A 20819-nucleotide genomic window follows, 5' to 3' on the forward strand; every position below is an offset into this window, starting at 1 on the left:
TCTCTCTCTCTCTCTCTCTCTCTCTCTCTCTCTCTCTCTCTCTCTCTCCTTCCCTCCCTCCCTCCATCCAGACACGCACACCCTGCTCTTACTCTGGTGATTCTTGCTGAGTCATAAAAACAGAGAAGGGGGAAAGAGGGGGGAGACAGGGAGTTGTGACGAAGAGGGCAGAGAGTGCAGGGGAGCAAAAACAAGCAACTGAAAACAAATGTTAATGTGGTCATGGCCTGATTGAGGGCAATATTTTAAAGTAGAGAAATTTTAAGCTATTAGAGAAAGACAGAAATGGAGTAATGGGTGTGTTTCTGTTCTGAATACTTCTGTCAGCACTACAGCAGCTCATGACCAGAGGGGGTATTTCACAAATCAGGATTTCTAAGTAAGCTGGACAACTTAAGCCAAAAGTGCAGACTATTCAAAAAGGTCTCCAACCTTTCCTCCTTTTGGCAAGGCTTGTGTTTTGGCTTAAGTTGTCTGGCTAACTGAGGAGTCCTAGTTTGTAAAATACCCCAGCTCAGTATGATCTTATATTTACCTTTCTTGAAAATGAGCAGTGATGGCCTTTCGTATTTTCTTAAGGAGGTGAACAGTTCATATCTTGAGCATGTGAAAAACAGTACTTCAAAGTGGTATTCAAGAGCAGGGGGTAATCGCATTGGGGCCTATGGCAAAGGGGGGCTTTATTGGGCCCCTTATATAGGTACTGACACAGTTATACACTCACAGAAATATTTAACAATATACCTCACCAGTAACATTATATATTCACTATCTAAAACTCTTAAAGAGAGTTCTTAAATAGACTTAAATGGACTAATGTAAACATTTTGGTTAATGTTAGATAGCTAGTTAGCTAACGTTTGCTAGTGGGTGGAGCAGCTTGAGAGCATCAGTATGTTAGATATAATAATAATAATGATAGCGAGTAAACAAGTGAGATATAATAATAACGAGTTACATTACCATTTTTAATTCTTTGAAAGTAATTTTGGTATGAGAGGTGTATGTTTTTTTTTGCTCTGGGGCCCATAAGTCATTATAACTATAAAAATATATGTTTTCTGTGTTTTGTATACTCATCACCTTTCTTTTCTCCTTCTGTCTTGTTTTACAGTCTACATGGTGGTGGTTATAGTGAGAACCATAGCATTCCGAAAAGCAGGAAACGAGAAGCTACTGCAGAGGACACAAAGAGATAGTGCTCTCAGAGCAAGAGACTAAAAGCTGGTCTCTATTCTTTCTCCCTCCATCCATCCATCCATCCATCCATCCATCCAAGACTCTACCCATCACATGATGTCTCAGTTATTGGCCTTCATTGGGGTACAAACACCCCGACACCATGCATTAGCTTCTCCAGATGGGTCAGATGCTACACAGCTAGCTTGTTGTTTTTCACAATGATCATTTTTATTTTTACTGTCCTGTTGTGGAGGGCTGCTGTTGGATGGAGAGCATTGTGTATGTTAATGTGTACGTATGAATGAGTGGTCTCTGCAGGAGGGTCCTTGTCTTGTATATTGTATTTATATCTAAAATATTCCCTCAGCCATCAGATTGAAACTCATTCATTCATTATCCTAAAGTAAGACTCAAAACAGTGTGTTTTTCAAACATGGTACATGTATTCACTCAGCTAAACATCAGTCATATCAAACCACTGCAAACATATGGCCATAAAATAATTTTTTTCAACCACACAAAAAGTCATGAGAACCAGCATAACCATTTCCATTCCTACTGTACATATAGTTATACTTCATTTCCTGACTGTGAAACGTATATTAGTCTCCTCATCTTTGAGAACCACATATCATGACAATAAAACACTGACTTCACCTTTAATATGTGATTGCTATTCTAGAACAGCAAATCTGATTTCTTGGTGTTAAAGAGGTTTGACAGCACTGTCCAGTAGCGCTCAGTAAGACAAAGTAAGTGCACCCGTGCATGTTCTGAGAAAGTTCAGAATATATGATTTCACAGTCCATAGCCACATACAAATGCACTTTGCATTGTTCGATTGGTTTGAAGTAGAGTGTTTCTCAACTGGGATGAGGGGAGTTTTAGAGGGGAGTCGCATAGTGCAGATGAGGTAGTGCATTGGTGCCATCTGTTGGTGACTCCAAGACTGGTTAGCCAGTCATATGACTTTCATAGGCACTCCCATGTTGTCTGATCTTGTTGATATTGCATTACAACACTTATGTTTTTATGTCTTTCGTCTGTGTATCATAGGCTAACAATATTATTCATCCTGAAGATGATAGTTTTGCCTTTTTGAATGCTTTAACAGTTTATTTGTAATGACTATTACCATGCTTTCAATTCTTTTACTCCCTAAATGTGAGATATGAACGAAGGAGAAGGTGATGGTATATGGGTTGGCAGTAAAACATTTCATCTGTCATTCATTCATTTCATGTTGATTCTCCTGCGATATTATTCAAGGAGAAGCCTGCTGATTTAAAAATAGCAATGCAAAATGTCTCACTTAAGAGCCACACATGAACATCCACCATGTGTCTGGTGATTTCGTCCTCTCTGATTCTTCACATGCAGTGTTTTGTGCTTACAGTGACACTGGGGCAAATTACAGAGAGCATGCGTGGGGATGACCGCAACAAGATGCTTTATTTTTGCAAATCACAGATGAATTAGTATAAAATAATCCGAATGACACAGTGTTCTGCTACTCTTGTCACAGCTTGTACGAACACCCAACTCGCAGCCTTTTTCTCAGCTTTTTATAGAATATTACTGTGAAGCTCCTTAACATTTGTACAAATTGTATACCTATGTATCTTAAGTCATATTATTGTAATATTAACAAATAACCAATGAGAGCATTAGACAATGTTATGTAGCATGATCTTTTCTTTTTTTATTCCACAAGCTGTTAATAGTATGGATACAGAACCATGTCTATATTTCATTCAAATAAAGTTAGCGTTGTAAAGCAATGCCTGTGATTTTTGAATCTTCTGCTCTTTTAATGCTTTGCTTTAGTGTTTCTCGACTACTGTTTTGAATAGAAATAGGAATATATTATATAAAATATGAAATTTTCTACATACAAGCTTTGTCAATGTGCAAACACATCTGTGTCATGTACAGTATTTGGACTAGAATGACACTCCTCCAGTTTTGCTTTAGCTGTTTAGCTCATTTTTGAATTCAAAAGAATTTGGCAAAAAAATCCAAATTACACAATTTTCCACTTACACCAGATGTAGTCAAACAGCCAAGACATGCTTGGTGTCCAAATTTTGCTCTTTAGTTTAGCACTGAGGCTACAAGGCTAACGTTGCTAACCAATGCTAGAAGACAATAGTCACTCAACTCCTTTTCATAAATACATCCACAAAACTTCTTGAACCACTTAAACATCTTAAACTTCTTAAACATCATTAAATGGGGCAACAGGGTTCAGGTCACAGTATGACTTAAATGAACAAAGCTTTACCGTGTAGCTGAACGCCATGGTCAGCCATTTTAGACAACAGTTGAGTCCCCACAGAGTCTGAGTCCCCTTTGTGTGCACACATCATGTAGGCATATGGATGCTAAATCACCTTCCTGGATCCTGTTGGTTTTGAACTGCCGAAGAAACCCGTAGAAATCATAAAGTGTTTTTGTTAGTTCCTTATGGTTTTGTGATGCGTTTCGGTTTTTTAAATGGGGTCATATCACAATGTAAAGGATCCTATTAGATCCTATTAGTTTGGCATGCTTTTCAAAGATAATGGCTGATTCTAAATGTATTTGATGGTTTCCTAATAGGACCTTAAGGTATTCTACAGGAAACAAGTGGTCTCTATTGGAACCCATTAAGCCAATTCCCATTGAACGGAGCCCTGCTGGTGATATCCCATATAAATAAAAATAATGCATGGCCACAACTTAGTAAGGCGTGGGAACAAGATAATTAAGTCATAGCCACGACTAAGTAAGACATGGGAACGAGATCCTAAATGTGGCCATGGCATAGTAAGATGTAGGGATGAGATAATTAATCCTTGACAGCTTAATAAGGCATGATCTCGTTCCCATGCCTTACTAAGTTGTGGCCACGCATAAGGATCTTGTTCCCACGTATTACTGCTATTTAAATGGGATGTCACCAGCAGGGCTCCGTAGCTTTGGGAACATATTTACGGAGAAAATTTGGTTGACCACTGACTTCTGATGTTTGTTAGCAACATTAGCCTCATAGCTCCAGTGTTTAAGAAGCAAAATTTGGACTCCAAACAACCCTTGGCTTACTGACTACATCTGGGGTGAGTGGGAAATTGTGAAAAATAGACATTTTGCCAAATCAGTCCTTTAAATAGTCTTGTAATGCATACTTGTAATGGTACTCAGGGATGCACAATAATATAGAATCATACCAGTTTAGCAGATAATTACTTAAAATTATCTGCATCAAACAGATGTTTAGATTTGACCAATATTTCAAACCAATAGAGCAGAATGTTTAGGAGACACTGGGCTATTCCACAAAAAGCATTTTGCTCATTTTCTGCATCCTCTATAGATAAACATTACATTTCTCTGTAGTTTTAATCAAGTCCCAATTTATACATTTTGTAACCATTTATGTATCAGCTTTGGCATGAGCATGTATAAGAAAAAATATTGATTATTAACACTGGCCCATAATTCCTGCATCATCCCTATGTATTTAGCATTACCTCTATAACATTCATTCTTTTTTCTAAGTTAAAATACATTGCGTTTTCCTCTTCTTTGGCGCTGATGTGCATTATTTTAGTTAATAAACAATAGGAAATAGTCTATATTTGTTGAAAAAGTTTTATTGTTCATTATTCACAATCAGAATGCAATGCAAATCTTTTCAGTAATTGTTCATGTTCCTGAGGACCTGAAGATCACAGTATACTGTCTGTCTGCCTTCGCTTTGGGGTTTGTGCGCTTGAGGAGTCAAGGGGGGGGCAACTTCTCCCCCTCACTTTAACTGCCTCAAAATAATTTCAGAACAGAATAGATATTAACAATTTGCATATTTACAGATACTTAACAGTAACAATGAAAAGCAAAACATGGTGTTTTACACATGCGTGACAAACAGGACTCAATAAAAGACATCAAGGATCTCCATTATAAAGGAAAATGAGAATAAAGAGAAGCATGTCGTCAAATCCCAGTCTCAATCAACCATTCAGTAGTAATCAAATTCACATACAACCCTATTGATACAGTCACAAAAGCATTCCTGACTGCTGTAAGACTGGTGAAGAAATAATACTTATGAAGAGACTTAAGATAAGTTCAATACTTATCTTTTCAACTGAAAAGTAAAACATTTTACCCCCTTTTTGTTCCCCAAAAATGCCATTTAAAGTAAATAACTTCTTCATTCGAAAAGCTGCTCATGTTTTTGGGTACTGCTGGCATTTAATGGAGGTTGCAAGTCTACAACATTGTCATTTTGCCTTGAATGATCAGTGTCTGTTTACAACCAGACATTGACAGTTGACTTATCCTGCAATTTCTTGTCTCACTTTGCTTTATGCTCAGGATTTCATCAAGAGTAGTCAGGTCCCTAGAAGATTTCAGTGCTTTGACAGCAGTGGCAAAACATCACTGGCAATCTAAACTGAACAATGAACAAACAATAAGCAACAGCAGATTGTAAAATTCAAACCAGACCAAAAATATCAATATAAAGACTGTATTCGCAGACACAACAAATGTACATACACTTGTGCTACGCTAAAATTGATTATATTCTACGCTGAATGCATTTTGCAATATACAACATTTGCCATATAAAATATTCTTTGTAAATATAGTACTGTGTATAAAATTAGAAAAGTTATACCAAACTCAAAAATAAGGGCTTTAAAAACATTTTCAAGCAAAACATTGGATTGGCAAATAAAGAATGATATCGCTAAGGACAGTAAATTCTCCCTTGAAGCTGAGATACTTCTGCATGTGTAGGATCACCCAGAACGCCTTAAACACACATATATTTAGTAACAGGCTTAAAGAAAACGGTGATTAAAAATGAATTAATAAAAAGATGGCACATATGTAAACATTTATTGACACCAGTTCTAGAGCCAGAGCTTGTTTAATACAGAGCCATAACTAATGACGATTATCACATCCTGCTAATTTTGTGTGGCTAATGTGCCAACACAGTTTAAAGACACCCAAGTTGTGTTGGCACAAAACACATGGAAAACTAGCATTCAGGTAACAGACTGGCATTCAAGTAAGTGACTAACTGCACTAGCTCGTCACTTGAAAATATACTATCATTTTCCGTTTCATAAGGAATCTCATTCAGTCATGTAAAGAATACCATTTTGCGCTTGCTAATTCTATGCAATACCGCAAAGCTTTTTCTTTTGAGGACAACTTGAAGCCTTTCAGGCAACTGTGACTATGACTTCTGCATTTTCAACCACAACAGACAAATAGCTGTGTGATCCAAATTGGGTTTATTATAACAGAGTAATAGAAGCAAGTCTAAAATTGAATTATTTTACATCAGTTCACCCACATTGAGGTACTGTTCAGATGCCTTTGCCTCAAAGGCTCTAAGCAATCACCACATTTAGCTGCCCAAGAGAGGGGACACTGGGGAGATGATATATAACAGAAGGAACAACATACTTTGGCCAGTAGAAATAATAAAAATATACTGAGAATTACCTCATTCGCCTATTGCTTAAAATTCATGATTTTATTTAGCTCACTCAAACTTTTGTGTTATCATAAGATCATACAGGGATGGGAAAACCAGCCCCGCTTTAATCTGATCAGGTCAACTTACCCAACGAGGGAAATACAGAGTGACGAGAAGCGTGATTACTACAATTCACTTCCTCTTCTTGCTGGCCGTTATAAAGAGGAAAAGCTTAAACCACAACTTTCAACATGTGAACAACCAGAATTAGCCACTCCAATTCAGGAAAAAATAAAACCAAGCAGACTGAAAAAGTAAAGCATGTAGTTGTGTGTTTGAGCTTCTTGTTGTAAGAAACATCTCAATTCCCTGCTTTCACTTTTCAAGATCGCATAACGCTGGAAAAGAAACAGAGTCAGTAGAAAAAAGTCTCCTACAACATACACATTACTCTTTTTCCCACCTATATCGTTAGCTTAATCTATCTGAGTAACCCCAAAAAAGTGACACATTTAGGAAAAAAAGGAAAACGATTACAGAACAGGTGGTATTATTCCACTACGACCTCCTCAGTTTTGATGGCCGTTACTAATGGTCCACCACTAGATGAATCAGAACCCTCATCTTTGGCCACTTTGTCACTATTTAATCCACTGACCCCCATTCCCAAAACACTCCCGTCAGAGAGCGTCCCCTGGTTGAAGCACAGGTGCTTGATGACTTCGTTGGGGTTGGAGAAGGTCATTTCGCACACGTTACACTTGTACGGTCTCCCTGAGGAGCCCAGGAACAGCGCCTCCATCTGGCTGGAGTCGTCAGCTGCACACAACTCCATGCTCTGCCTGTCCACCATAGTGTAGGCCAACTCAGCCCCCTGGCTCAGGCAGACGTGGCGTGCCGCCTGGTTGGCCCGGCAAAAGCTCTTTCCACAGGCGCTGCAGCGGTATGGCTTGCCTGTGTGGATATACATGTGCTCCCGCCAATGGCTCTTCTGGATGAACTTGCGTCCACAGGTGGAGCACTCGTACTTTCTTCTCTTGACCTCCCGCTCCACGTCTGCCGCTCCTTCCAGGTTGTCGATGTCAGCTATATCTGACGGGGGAGGTGTGTCTGCCTGCGGCTGGGCTGCACATAAGCTCGCCGCTGCAGTTGTAGGGACCGCGACGGCCGTTTCGGCACGTGGGGAGACTTTAGCGCCAGAAAGAGGCTGCTCACCATCACTGACCATGTCCACCATAATGGGAGTGGCTGCAGCTGCCCCAACACCTGTAAGAACTTCCTCAACCTCAGGTGTAGCAGCTCCTCCAGGCATTACAGGGGAAGCTGCACCTCCTGCCTCTACCACTAGAGGGGGCACAGCTTGGGTATGCCAAAGGAGATGTTCCCTTAGAGCCCCTCGCTGGTTGAAGCGACTCCCGCAAACATGGCAGGTGTAGTGCTTTCTGAAAGAAGAACTTCTCCTCATGATGCTGGGCTTGACGTGAAGGATGGTGTTGCTGCTGACACTGGCTGAAGCAGATGGAGTCTCACAGGCTGATGCATCCACCTCATATCCTTCTCTACCAAACTGAATATGGCTCATCGACACCTCTACTTCCATCTCCGGCTGGAGTCTGGATCCAGACCCTGCCTGCGAGAAAGACGTGTTTGTGGAAGCGCTTTTCCCATCAAGCACACCAGCGCTGTCTGAGTCAATGGGTGAAGACTGCCTCCTGGCTGAGAGACGGTTGGACACAGTCCCCTGCTGGTCTGATATCTGGATGCCATAGAGAGAAGTGGAAAGTCGAATGCTGGGTTCAGGATGAGAGAAGGCTGCTTGGCTAGCTAAACTAGCCTCCTGGATGAGGGGGTAGGCGTGCAAGAACTTCACGCCCTGCTCTAGCCGGGCGGGGTCTATAAGCTGAGGAGCCAGTTTACCAGTGTACATCAGGTTGAGGAGGTAGCTGAAGATATCAGGCTGGATGTCTGCAGGCTTCAAACGGACACAGTCGCTGGAGAATACAACATAAACTCATAAGAAAAACAGAACAATGCTGCCTCTTGGACATTAACAGTTGAAAGCATAAATATTTAAGCATTTTTGGCAATTTTTGCCAAAGGGAACAAGGGCCTAACCCTCCTCCTGAAGATCTATCTCTGCAGAAATTAGATCCAATCTTAAACAGATTTTTTTATTTCTGCATAATTACATTGTTAATATGTAAACATGGTTATTCAGAGAGCTTTGATGTGAAGTGCTCTGTTCTAGAGGGACCTAAAGAGAAATTCCACCAATTTCTCAAAATATCTGTGTAACTAAATGGTGAAGATGTAAACAAAGTCACTGAGAGATGTGAAATTCTGTTCTAGAGAAGCTTGCTGTGTCATAATTGTTCACAGTGGTGGTGATAGGAACCAGACATCTGAAGAGTTTTAATGCCTCTAAAAGCTCCCTCACACAAAGCTATTACATGAAATAGTTATGAATATGCTGGCTTATACTTGAGGTACTGTTTTCCATTAGTTTTGCAATAGGTTTTGGCCCATAAAGTGTTTAAAAAAGGTACATGCAGGGTGTTGTAAGGCAAAACATGACCCTATGAAAACATATTCAGGTTTATCAGTACCGTCATCGGCATTACATATAAAAACTAAAAAGAAGACGTGCAGGTTCCCTGGTGGTGTTGGACAGTAAATAAAATGGCTATGTTTGCATTCCCTGGTATCTACTATTTCCACCACTGAAAAGAAATCATATTCAGTAAATTTTTCTACAACTAATTAACTTAATTTCAAACCACTCTGTTGTGCTCTGTTTACTTGTCTATATAATATAAATATGCTGAAATTCTAAAAAATGTCAGGAGTACATAACATTGTAGCCACTAAACTAGATTAAAACTATTGAAACTAAGCTACAGAACTAATAATACTTGTGTTTAGTCTCTCTATACTTCTGTATAAATCGTTTGATAAGCTTTTTGCTAACCAGAGCCAAGCCGTGTGTTCAGTTACCTGTCCTGGTGAATAAATAACATTCTGAAGTAGTTGGAGAAGGCGGCCAGCACAGCCTTGTGTGCTTTAAAAAAGACGTCACCAATGGCAACTGTGCAGTCACACAGGAAGCCAAACTCCCTCTGTGCGTTGAGCTGCTGCAGGAGGATAAGACCATGGTTGGCCAGCTCCATAGTTCCACCTACACAGAGGGGGGCAGAGATGACAGTCAGCTTCCTGTCTACTGCAGACCACAATGAACCACAAAAAGGAAAAAAAGCCAGCATTAGAGAAGGCCTTTTGAGTAGATACACAAACAGCAGCTTAGCAGACACAACAAGTATATTCAAATAGTATCACATTCTTGGCAGTTCAAATGGGACAGTTTTTGGTAAATTCTTTAGAGGACTCTCATAAAAGCTATGTAATAATGAATTCTTTAAACAAATTCTGTATTTATAGAACTGTATTGTATCTTATAGTTAGAACTGTATTGAATATGTCTGTCTTTGGGTGAGAGTACATCTGCTACAGCCTAACAACATTACAGTAAATTCCTATGTACACCAAAAATGTTCACATTTGGCTAACTGAATGACGAGCATGAACTAAACTGGATTAATATTTTTTAAAACAAGAGTAATGGACTTTAGCACACTCCATGCTCTGGCAAGAAATTGAAGATGATTTCCTCTCTGACTCAGTCTGCTCATTCTTTGATACTCCTTTCATTCCATCTTCTGTCCAGTGATCACCAAGTTTCCCTTTCCACTGTCTTTTTCCGTTGCATCTTCTTTACCTTTTTCCCTGACTGTTCTGGTTTAGGTGCCATTTTTCTCAAATTTATAAAATGTAAAATTTTGTCCCGATTAACTGCCCAACCAAGCTCTGATTGAGCAATCGGATGATCGGATGGATTTCTGACATGTCAGAAAAATTTTAGCCGCTTGTCTCACAGTCTGAGCCGCCTCACAAACCGATTTCCCAAAGTCGCAGCAAAAAAACTATAATCACAACCCCCGCTCCTACACGGAGGCAAAAAAGTGGACATTTGTGGCACCAATTTCCATATATGCCGAATTTGCTGTTTGACTCGAATTGAGTTGAATTGCGAGGTACAAATGAATACTGTGATATTTTTTTGTCTTCACAGAACTGTCTGTAGACCGCCTGTTCTTTAGCTTCAGTGCACAGTGTGGCACAAGTTAGCAAAGCTGTTGTATTGGTTTGCCAATGACTGAATCTCAAACAGCCGCCTGGTTCTTATGTAGTGGCTTCTACACCAAAATAGTGCGCTGTTTGAGTGCAGGAGCCACTACTTTAATATGTGGTGCAATATATAAGGCAGCCATCTAAGATTTAGCCCGTGTTTCTGCTCGGAACGCAGTGTGTTGTTTTCAGTGAAACAGCTTCATTGGAAATTGTCTGTAGACAGAGCATCTGTAGTGGCTGCATTTCACACGCAAAGCACCCATGTTGCGTCATGTCCGTCAGACCAAGTGGTTACATACAGTGTGACCATCTAAATCGCAGGCGTACATACAGCGCAAGTTGTAACCCAATAACAAGACTTCTAAAATCACACAGTGAATGCCTGGCTTGAGGTAGGATACCATTAATAATATAATGTTGGTGCCTATACACATACGTAATGAGGCCTGTTATGAAATATCTCAGCTTAAATACACTGAACTGTTAAGTGCCAGCGAGGTCATGACACATTAGCACTTAAATTTTCTAATAAACTAATTATAAAATACTGAAATACTGACATTGATCATATTTTTAATGTACATGCAGAGCCCTTCACAAACATGGAAATCATGAGCAAAATGATCTGTACAAAATATTCTTAATTTCTTATCCTTTTGATCTTTTATTTAAAACATTAGCAGAATCTAACCTTTTTTATATGCTGATTGAAAGAAAAAAAAATTGTCAAGAATTGTTTTTCTTAAATCTACATGTGCCACAATTATTGGCACCCCTAGAAATTCTCAAGAGTGAAATCTTAAGAATTCACTCTTAAGAAACTGAAGTATATTGCCCTTCAAAGGCATTGGGCAACTTATTTGGATACATGGTATCAAAGACTCCATCAAGTACCAGCAAGAAATAAAATCAAAACCTGACTGCCCTTAGCCAGAAAACTTAAACTGGGCCATAGTTTGGATCTTACAGCAAGACAATGATCAGAAGCACACCTTAAAATCAACACAAAAATGGATCACTGACCACAGAATTAAGGTTTTGACAAAGCCACCCCAGTCTCCTGAACTAAACCCCACAGAAAACCTGCAGGATGAGCTGAAGAGGACACAGTGCGGACCTCGGAATCTGAAGGATCTGGAGACGTTCTGTATGGAGGAATGGTCTCAGATCCTTTGCCATGTGTTCTCCAGTCTCATTAAGCACTATAGGAGCAAACTCAGCGCTGTTATTGTTGCAAAGGGAGGCTGTGCAAAGTATTAAAAGAAGAAATGCCAACAATTGTAGCACACATAGGTTTGAGAAAAATATTTATTTTTCTAGTAAGATTAGTTTTTTTCAATCAATGTACTTTAAATAAAGGTTAGATTTTTGTTAATATTTTAAATGAAGAACAAAAGGATTAGTAAAAAAATATGTTTTTACAGCATGTTTTGCCTGGATAAACATTATGGAGAAATACTACATTTATTTCGATAGGGCTACAAATGAAGTAAAATTTATGAAATGCAGAAATTTCAGCACAGTAGTCCAGTGCCATCTGAACATTCTGCTTATCCAGAGTACAATAAAAACATTCGATTAGTTCCAGGCACTCAAAAAGCAATACAGCCTAAAGTTTATTCATCCTATTTTACCTGATACCCACTTTTGCTGAAGCAATCCTACCTAAAAATCAATATTGGGCAATAAATCAAATATTGAAGTTCGGCCTCTAATTTTTTAATTAATAAGATATTTGACCATAATTGTGGTCAAGATGATTGCCGAGAGACGCTACAGTCGATCCCACTGAGCTCAAGCCATGCTGAGACACTGTATGTCAGGATGTTTGCTCTGTACGGGAAAACGGGATGGAGCGGGTGCTTTTCATATTGACCCATGCACAGAAGCAGCCGGAACTCCCCCCACAACCGATTTTCTCCAGGGGATATGAGTGGACAGGGCGGGAAAAACCGGGGAGGGGTGAGAGTCGATGATGTAGCTATAATTAGCTGAGGGGAATTTTGAGTTTATGCTGTTTTCGTGACTGAAATGAAAAACACAAAGGGTCTTCAACTTGTTTAAAGTTTCATGATTTTCTGCAGTTTTCAAGAGTAAAAAAAGACGATCGGGCAGCTGTTTTCCCTAATTTTTTCCACTATTTTGTTCCAGTTTAACACAGCTAAACTGCCCATATGCTTGCCTACTATTGCATACCACTAATCTAGGAGGCTGAAAGACCACAAAACCCTCAGCAGATGCATTCAAAGCCTTGAAATGCACTGTTTCAAAAGTACTGGTTATGTAGCATTGCTGATCGATCTGTGGACTGCTCACAGCTGCTGCTTAAACCTGAATTCGAGCTGCAGGGTGGACCAATGTGCCGAACGGTGCTATGACTAGGTGCAGCCTCAGGGGGGGATTAGACAGCTTTAGCTCCATGACATCCACTTTTTTTCACTTTAAGTCTTCCAATCTGACCTTTTGGTCACTCTGCTGGGGCAGAGATGATGACTCAGATGATTCTAAACCTTGTTTCATTCCTTCAGTCTACTTGGACCTTTAACAATTAAGAAATATCCTGGAGGACCTGCAAGTGTGAACACGTTTAAAATTTAAATTGAAATGCCCACACCCCAGGTTCCTGCCTTCCAAAACATTCGCATTGTGAAACTGTCTTCCACAGATCTCATCTCAGAACACTATTAAGATTTTGTAGGTCAGGGGTCATGTCTTCTAGGTCTGGAGGCCAGCACAGTTTTGTGATTTTGTTGCTACAACATACCAGATTAAACCCAGCAGGAAAAAGGGAATTCAAATTATTAAAATGCATCAGATTATGAGGATGTAAACAAAGTAAATCAATGTGGTATAATGTGAAATGCTCCATATTGGAGAATAAGTGGTGGTGACAGGAATCAAATGCCCCTAAAAGCTATCTAAAGTCCTTACAATTTTTTTAAAGCTTCTCTATATATGTTTTGGGGATGCATGCAATGTGCAGAAGACATCTCTTATCGATAATGAGCATATTAAACCAGTATTCAAAAAGAACTAAAATGCTGATAAAAGACGCGGTTTCCGAGGAAGTAAGTGAATTATCTACTATTATAATCATATGGTTTGAAAAACTCCTGTGACACCTCTGACTGTTTAATTATTTTTTTCAGGTTTTACAGGGTGTTCGCAGCAGTGCACAGACACTATATTTTAGTGTATGTTTTTTTCTCCTGACTCAGTAATGCTACTTCTTTCAATTTTAGCTAAAATATCTTATATGGTGCAGCTTTAAGATTTACAATAAGGTTTTGGGATTGTAAGGCAAGACAGTATCCAAATAAAACCTACTTTTGGATTTACCACTATTTCACTATTATCAACATTGCATGTAAAGACTCAGAAGACACACGTAGGTTCACGGGTCACTATGGATAGTAAATAAAATGGCTATGTCTGTGTTGTAGAGAATGCAACCCCTGGTTCCAATAGTCAGTACAATGCACCATTTCACATCAAACCACTCTGAATGACTTTGTTTACATCTTAACAACTAAACTGCAGAAAAATTTGTAGAACTCCCCCAAAATTCAGATTTCATGATGTATTTGAACAGAAAAAACACCAAACTTTGCTGAACTCTGGCCCCCCAAGACCTGTATCACCTGAACAAGTAGCTCTACTGCACTGTAATCAATTCTCCTTTTCCGTGAAGGCAGCTTCATCCAAGTCATGAGTGGAATGACCTCTGACTCCTTGCAAAGCAGAAGTTTTAGGTCTTCTTTGTGCATGGTCCACATAACCAGTCATGCTCACTCCTTATAATTCCATGTTGGAAAATGTACTGGTGGACAAAATTGCAAAGGTGAGTCGGTAAATTTTATTTAGGCTCTTTTCAGCTACTTAAAGAAAATAACAATTGATTTCAACTCAGAAATCCTGACTACTACTCAAACTTCAGCACCCTATCTCAACAAGCAGGTCAATATCTGACCTTTGAACGGCTCTGACTTGAGCATTTGATGTCAGAGGCTTCGCAATGCCTAATCTAAGATCATAACAGTAGCACCTTCAGTGGCCACTCTGGCCCTGCTGCTGTGTCCGTGCATGACCCTAAAGGTCAACATGTACCCACAGCCCTGTGCGTTGCATGATTAGCATTACACATGACATTCCACAGGGTACCGTCTCTTTGCTGTGGGAATGTGAGAATGGAAATAGTCATGCACGTTCTGCGTAACGTGCGCGCCTGTAGGCTGACATCTGCAAGAGGCGCCAATGTCAGGCAGCTTTGTGTTTGACTATAAACATACCATATGGGTCACAAAAATAAGACGCACTGTACCATTCTTTTAACTGCGTGTGATCACTGCTGCACATAAAAGAACCCTTAACACCTACACAAAAGCAATCTGCGTAATCAAGAAAAGAACTCAAAAAAGTACCGATTTCCTTACAGTCCTCAGCATCTTACAAAACTGCAGGAGAGGTTCTTAGTACACGCAGCATCTATCAGCATAAGAACTGAAGTTGTTTTTGGCTTCTTCTCCGCTTGCGATCCTTTTTTGTCTAAAATGCTTACACTCAATAAAGAGAGCAGTCGAGGCGCAGAAGCAACAGAACAGAATGAAATTAAACTCCAAAATAATTCAATTAGGAACTAAAGCAGAAGCTGAAGATAAATCTGTAAATAATTTTTAATTCCCCCCAAACTTTTCTTTTCACAATCCTTATAATGCTGCTGGACTAAGTGTTTTAAAGCTAATTATTAAAACATACAGTATTTACCACAACACACTGACAGCCACTGAGGCTTTACCTTTTAATTGTGCCACATAATATTTTCTTGTTTTTGGTTCACTTCCTTTAAATTTGCAAGGAAAACATTTAGGTACACTGTTAGAAATAAAGGTTCTGCGCTGGTACATTTTTCAACATTTTTACAAACAGTGGTTTTGAGGTTCAACTATGTACCTTAAATAAGTTTTTCCTGGGTGAAAAGTACATATTTGTACCTTTTCATAACCTCATGCTTTAAAACAGAACAATAAAATAAAAAGCCTGGAAATGAGACGGGGTGTGTGGAATCAATACAATTCAGAAAATATCATTTCAATGGATTATGGTACAATTATGTTCCCTGACTAAAGGTACTGAGATGTACCTTTAAGGGGACCGAGTGGTACTGCCCCAGTGACAGTTTTGCACCTTTTTTCTGAGAAACTAAAAAAAAACAAAAATGATAATTATCAGTACCAAGCAAGCGATATGTGGACACACTGCGGTAATGGGAATTAGGAGAGGAAAAGGAAAAACAGAGATTAATAATTTAACGTTTTGCTCCATCGTATAGAATTCCAATTAATCTACATTAATATCATATGAACAGGGTCCATCTGATTATAACACTCAAATATTTATAGACGCGCACTGAGGCTGTTTGGTGAGAATGACCCTTTAATATAAGCAGTAAATCCTCCAATCCTGTCCAGTATCGTGGACCTGAGGAAGCTACCACGACTACGCAGTTTTACGGTGGTTCAAAGATGCAAACAACACCAACATCTTGGTCCAAACAGCAGCTCTGGTTGTAAATAAGCGCCGCCTCCAGCTAAGACACGTGGAGAGGACCGATCTCCCGCAGAGAGAGACCACTTCCGTAGCAGGGCGCTTTTTTTCCCTCCCCTCTGCTAGCAAACAGCAAAGAAACCGTCAGAAACGAAACACGACTGGGTGGTTAAGGTTAACGCGTGGTCTGCTACTGCTGTAGAAAGTAGCCATGTCCTAATTCAGCCAAAACATGGGCTAAACATATAAAAAAAACAAGAAACGTTTGCTCTGAAAGACGACCGAGAAGGACACGAAGTGGAAAAAATAATAAACGGCGCCTCACGAAACGGTCACATACGCAGACACAGACAAGGAGGGGGTGGAAGGGGTGGTCACCGAATAAAATCATCAAACTTTGAGTAAATTAATATGTAGAAACGTAGCCGAGAGTGTACACGTTTAGTTCGGTAAGCGACTTATAATTTTGTTTTTAAAAATCCGTACCTTTCCTCCGGCCTAATCCGCGGACTTTGCCGTGTTTGTTGTTGTTGTTACCGGGATTCGTGTCCGTTGCCCTCGCAGCTGCTCTGCTCCTCTAAAGCGCAGCATTGGCGGCGATGGTTGTCGGTGTTTTCCGGTCGGGTTACGTTACAAATCACATGACTAAGGCCGAAGGGGACTTAAAAACGGCAGTTTGTTGCAGCTTGAAGCCTGAGTTACCCCCTAACGGGCGTCTAGGAGAACACAAAACAGCGGTAACGTCAGGAGCTCTCGGTGAGCGGAGAGTGAAGTGTCATGTTGCCGTTCGCCATGTTTAACTTAACAGCAAAGGCGCGTAAGGAGGAGGAGGGGGCGGTCAAGAGGACGGTTTTTAATCCCCCGTTCAAGTCGTTGTGTTAAACATATGCCGATTCACTGAGACGAGGCTGAAGTTGGCTTCTTATGCGAGTTTTCCGTTCCATCTTAAATGGTACAGTAGTCACAGTCTTATTGTAATTTTCCGTTCCACCTTAAATGTTGCAGCAGTTACATTCCTACTCGCCAGCTTCTTATTTCAATTTTCCGTTCCACTTTAAATGGGGCAATAGCCTAGTCATATTCTTATTCGCCAGGTTCTTAATCGAATTTTCCGTCCCATCTTATATGATGCAGATTATGCTGTAGTCACATTCTTATAAGCCAGCTTCTTATTTAAATTTTCTGCTCCGCCCTAAATGACTGATGCAGTGGTTATATACTTTGCTGTATTTAAGGTGGAACGGAAAATTCAAATTAGAAGTCGGCGAATGACAGTGACTTCTGCACCATTTAAGGTGGAACGGAAAATTCGAATAAGACTGTGACTACTGCCCCATTTAAGGAGGAACGGAAACTTCGAAAAAGACTGACTACTGCACAATTTAAGGTGGAACGGAAAATTCGAATAAGACTGTGACTACTACACCATTAAAGGTGAAACGGAAAATTCGAATAAGAAGCCGGCGAATAAGAATGTAGCTACTGCACCATTTAAGGTGTTACGGAAAATTCAAATAAAAAGCCGTCGAATAAGAATGTGACTGCTGCTGCAATATTTAAGAAAATTCGAACAAGAGGCAAACTTAAGCTTCGTTCCTTAGAGGGGTGTGTGTTGGGGGTTGTGGGGGGTTTACCCCGAGGTGGGGTCACTTGTACTCCCTGCTCCGGCTCCACAGATACACAGATAAACGCTGTGTCGTGACAGAAAGGAGCGAAGTAACGTTAAGCAGGAGGCTAAGTTCATTTGCATTTCGGTTGACGCGGTCTGTGAGATTCTCGACTCGACCGTTGAGCAGTGACCGAGAGAGAGAGAGGGGGCGGTTATTGTGTCTTAACGTGTTTTGTTTAATATTTCTGTTTTTCCACTGACACGTTTGCCACTCATTCTTCTGTCTGCGAAGACTGGGGGGAAGTGTGAATAGCTTCAGGGCTCGTTTAAAAAAAAAAAGAAAGAAACACCATAAATCCTGCCTTGTTGTCAGTCAGCTGAAATGCTTAAAATTGTTCCATTTAAAGACATTTTTTGGTAATGTACATAAATATGGGCCTACGTGGCTTACAGTATGGGCATATTTGGAAGATATGCCATATGTCCACTGTTTGGAGTTTATTATGTTCTATCTATATAATGCATGCTGAATTTCAAGTCTTTTTATTTGTTATTTATTTTTAACTGTATTTATGTTTATTTTGTGTTTATTCCTTTTAATTGAATTTCACAAGCAGTGAAACTCATTGCATCCCATCCATTCCCCATACATGTCTGTCCAACCTTTCCTAAGATAAAAACTGGTCATTATATTATACTTTATTGATCCTGCAATGGAAATTTCTCATTTTGCTGCCTAACTATGCTTTTTCTGGGTGTAGCAGAGCAGAACTGCCTGGGGCAGTGGGGGAGGTTAATCACCTCGGAAAACCCAGGCAGTCTGGGGATATGAACCCACAACCTTACGGTTGTTTGCTCAAGTCTATCACTAGGCAACTGCCCAGCCCATTGACATGTACCTATATACATGCACTCATAAAAACGTACAAATGCATTAAGAAAATGGTGGGGTTATATGCTTTTCTGGGTTCCATGTGTGTTTTAATTACATTTAAGATGAAACCTTAAATAAACGTTTATTTAAAACATCCACTCCTCAAGATATCTAGGCAGCAAACTAAAGGATGCCTTCTGGAGCAGGAAATGAGCTCAAGGGAAACCATGACTGCCAGAATAGGCAGGAAGTCTGGATGAAACTGCTAAAATCCAACATAACAGCAAACAAGAGTGGGAATTAAAGAATTCTTTACTACACTTTGATACATAAAAGCCAGAGAACTGTAATTTTGGTGAAACATAGTTGTCCACTAAAGCAGTTGTGGAGATTACATAATGATGTGGTAGGAAGGACATTTTGTCAGCATGAGCTTTGGGATGTTAGTAATTTTATACAGTTGACTAATTATTAATTGGGAACAATTAAAAGAAACCCTATTTTTTCCTACATTTTTACATGCATTGATGCAAAACATACAAAACAGCTAGTGCAGAAGCCGTCTCATACACTGCAATAATACAGCCCTAAAATGTGTTGTTTCAGGAAAATAATCCGACCACACAAATCATTCTACCCTTTAAGACGTTTAATTCTTTCTTGTCACAAATTTAAGTTTGATCAGTTGGGGAGCAGTGCACTCACTGCTGGACCTCAAACTCCGCCTACGAGCACAGCCATTGGCTCACAAACTGCTGAGTGCTGTAGTTTTATTGGCTCCTTACTGAAATATCTGCATGAATTAGGGTATCCTTAATGTAATTTATATGCTAATAAGGTACTGGTAGGCTGGCACTTGCCGAATTATCATTTGTACTGAAATCTCTGCTTGTTTTCATGCCATGCAACAGTTTGATGAACCAGAAAATAATTTGTACATCATTAAAGGCAGTCAAATCTGCACTCTTTGATAAATAAGATTCATTGCGTTGTTATTAGCTAAAACAAAGGAGAACTAGGTTAGTGACAATGAACTGAGCTGTGCCAAAAGAGGGTCAGTGTGCAGCAGTGCTTAGTGAAGCAGGTAGCCTAGCTTCACTACATTTTAATTGTATCAACAATATGTGATTATTATCTTTGTACACTACAAAGTGTCCTTATGTCACTGCTGTTGGAAGAAAACCTCATATTTCCATTGTTGTTTTGCATTTTTTTTTACAGAATTTGAAAATGCCAGCTTCCCTTTACAGTAGGAAAGTAAAAAAGCTCCAAAATTCCTCTGAAAAATGTAGTTCCATTTACTTTCATTCAAAGTTAAGAGTGTTTTTTCCTTCTCCTGATAAGTTACCATTTTGGAGATATGAGGTTTTGTTCTGACAGCAGCGCTATGTATTTCCTGTTAATAATATGTTTTTTTGTTTGTTTAAATATCGACATATAACACATTATACATTATGAGAATTTGTCAACTCACAGTTTTCCTAGTTTTATGTATGAAATCTGCAACTTTTATGTAGTGCTAGCATTTTTTACAGGCTGTAGCCTCTCAATGTTGCTCCTTCCTGCTTGTGCGATTAAATTTGCACCCCTGACTACAAACAATGCAAAGTTTTACGTGTGATTTATATGTTGTATGTAAAGTATTCTGAGGTGTTTCCTCTGAATTTTAGGAGGTGATATGATTCCAAACTTCAGTGTGTTTAGAAGTGCACAAATGACAGATTGAAAAGGAAATGTTCAAGATTAAATCAGAGACTATTGTTAGACAGAAACAGGGCTGCAGCTAAAACAATTAAGAGAAACTGTTGGTTTAGTCGGTTTTAAATCAATACAATGTAATCAGTGGTTTGCACACTTACTGTCTTATAAGACAGACTGCCTATTCTATGCCCTTTCTTTTTGTAATGTATTCACAGCCCTCTTATAGGATGCTTGAACAAGATCAA

The 20819-nt window shown here is 39.5% G+C and overlaps 2 protein-coding genes across 3 annotated transcripts in view; one reads left to right on the plus strand and one right to left on the minus strand.

The window, feature by feature from the left end:
* Positions 1–2963, plus strand: part of akap12b (A kinase (PRKA) anchor protein 12b) — a 71743-nt gene extending 68780 nt beyond the window's left edge. For both annotated transcript variants that reach the window (XM_036582007.1, XM_036582008.1), the window contains one exon: positions 1115–2963. The gene's annotated coding sequence lies outside the window, so the exon portion shown is untranslated. The remainder of the gene's footprint in view (positions 1–1114) is intronic.
* Positions 2964–6209: 3246 nt separating this feature from the next.
* Positions 6210–17268, minus strand: zbtb2b (zinc finger and BTB domain containing 2b). Its single transcript, XM_036582010.1, has 3 exons — positions 16877–17268; positions 9656–9836; positions 6210–8652 (listed from the first exon to the last, which is right to left on the minus strand). The coding sequence occupies exons 2-3, from the start codon at positions 9826–9828 to the stop codon at positions 7212–7214; spliced, it is 1614 nt and encodes a 537-aa protein (XP_036437903.1). The 5' UTR covers positions 9829–9836; positions 16877–17268; the 3' UTR covers positions 6210–7211.
* Positions 17269–20819: the final 3551 nt, after the last annotated feature.

Source organism: Colossoma macropomum, unplaced genomic scaffold (genome assembly GCF_904425465.1).
Source record: "Colossoma macropomum unplaced genomic scaffold, Colossoma_macropomum, whole genome shotgun sequence".
NCBI lineage: Eukaryota > Metazoa > Chordata > Actinopteri > Characiformes > Serrasalmidae > Colossoma > Colossoma macropomum.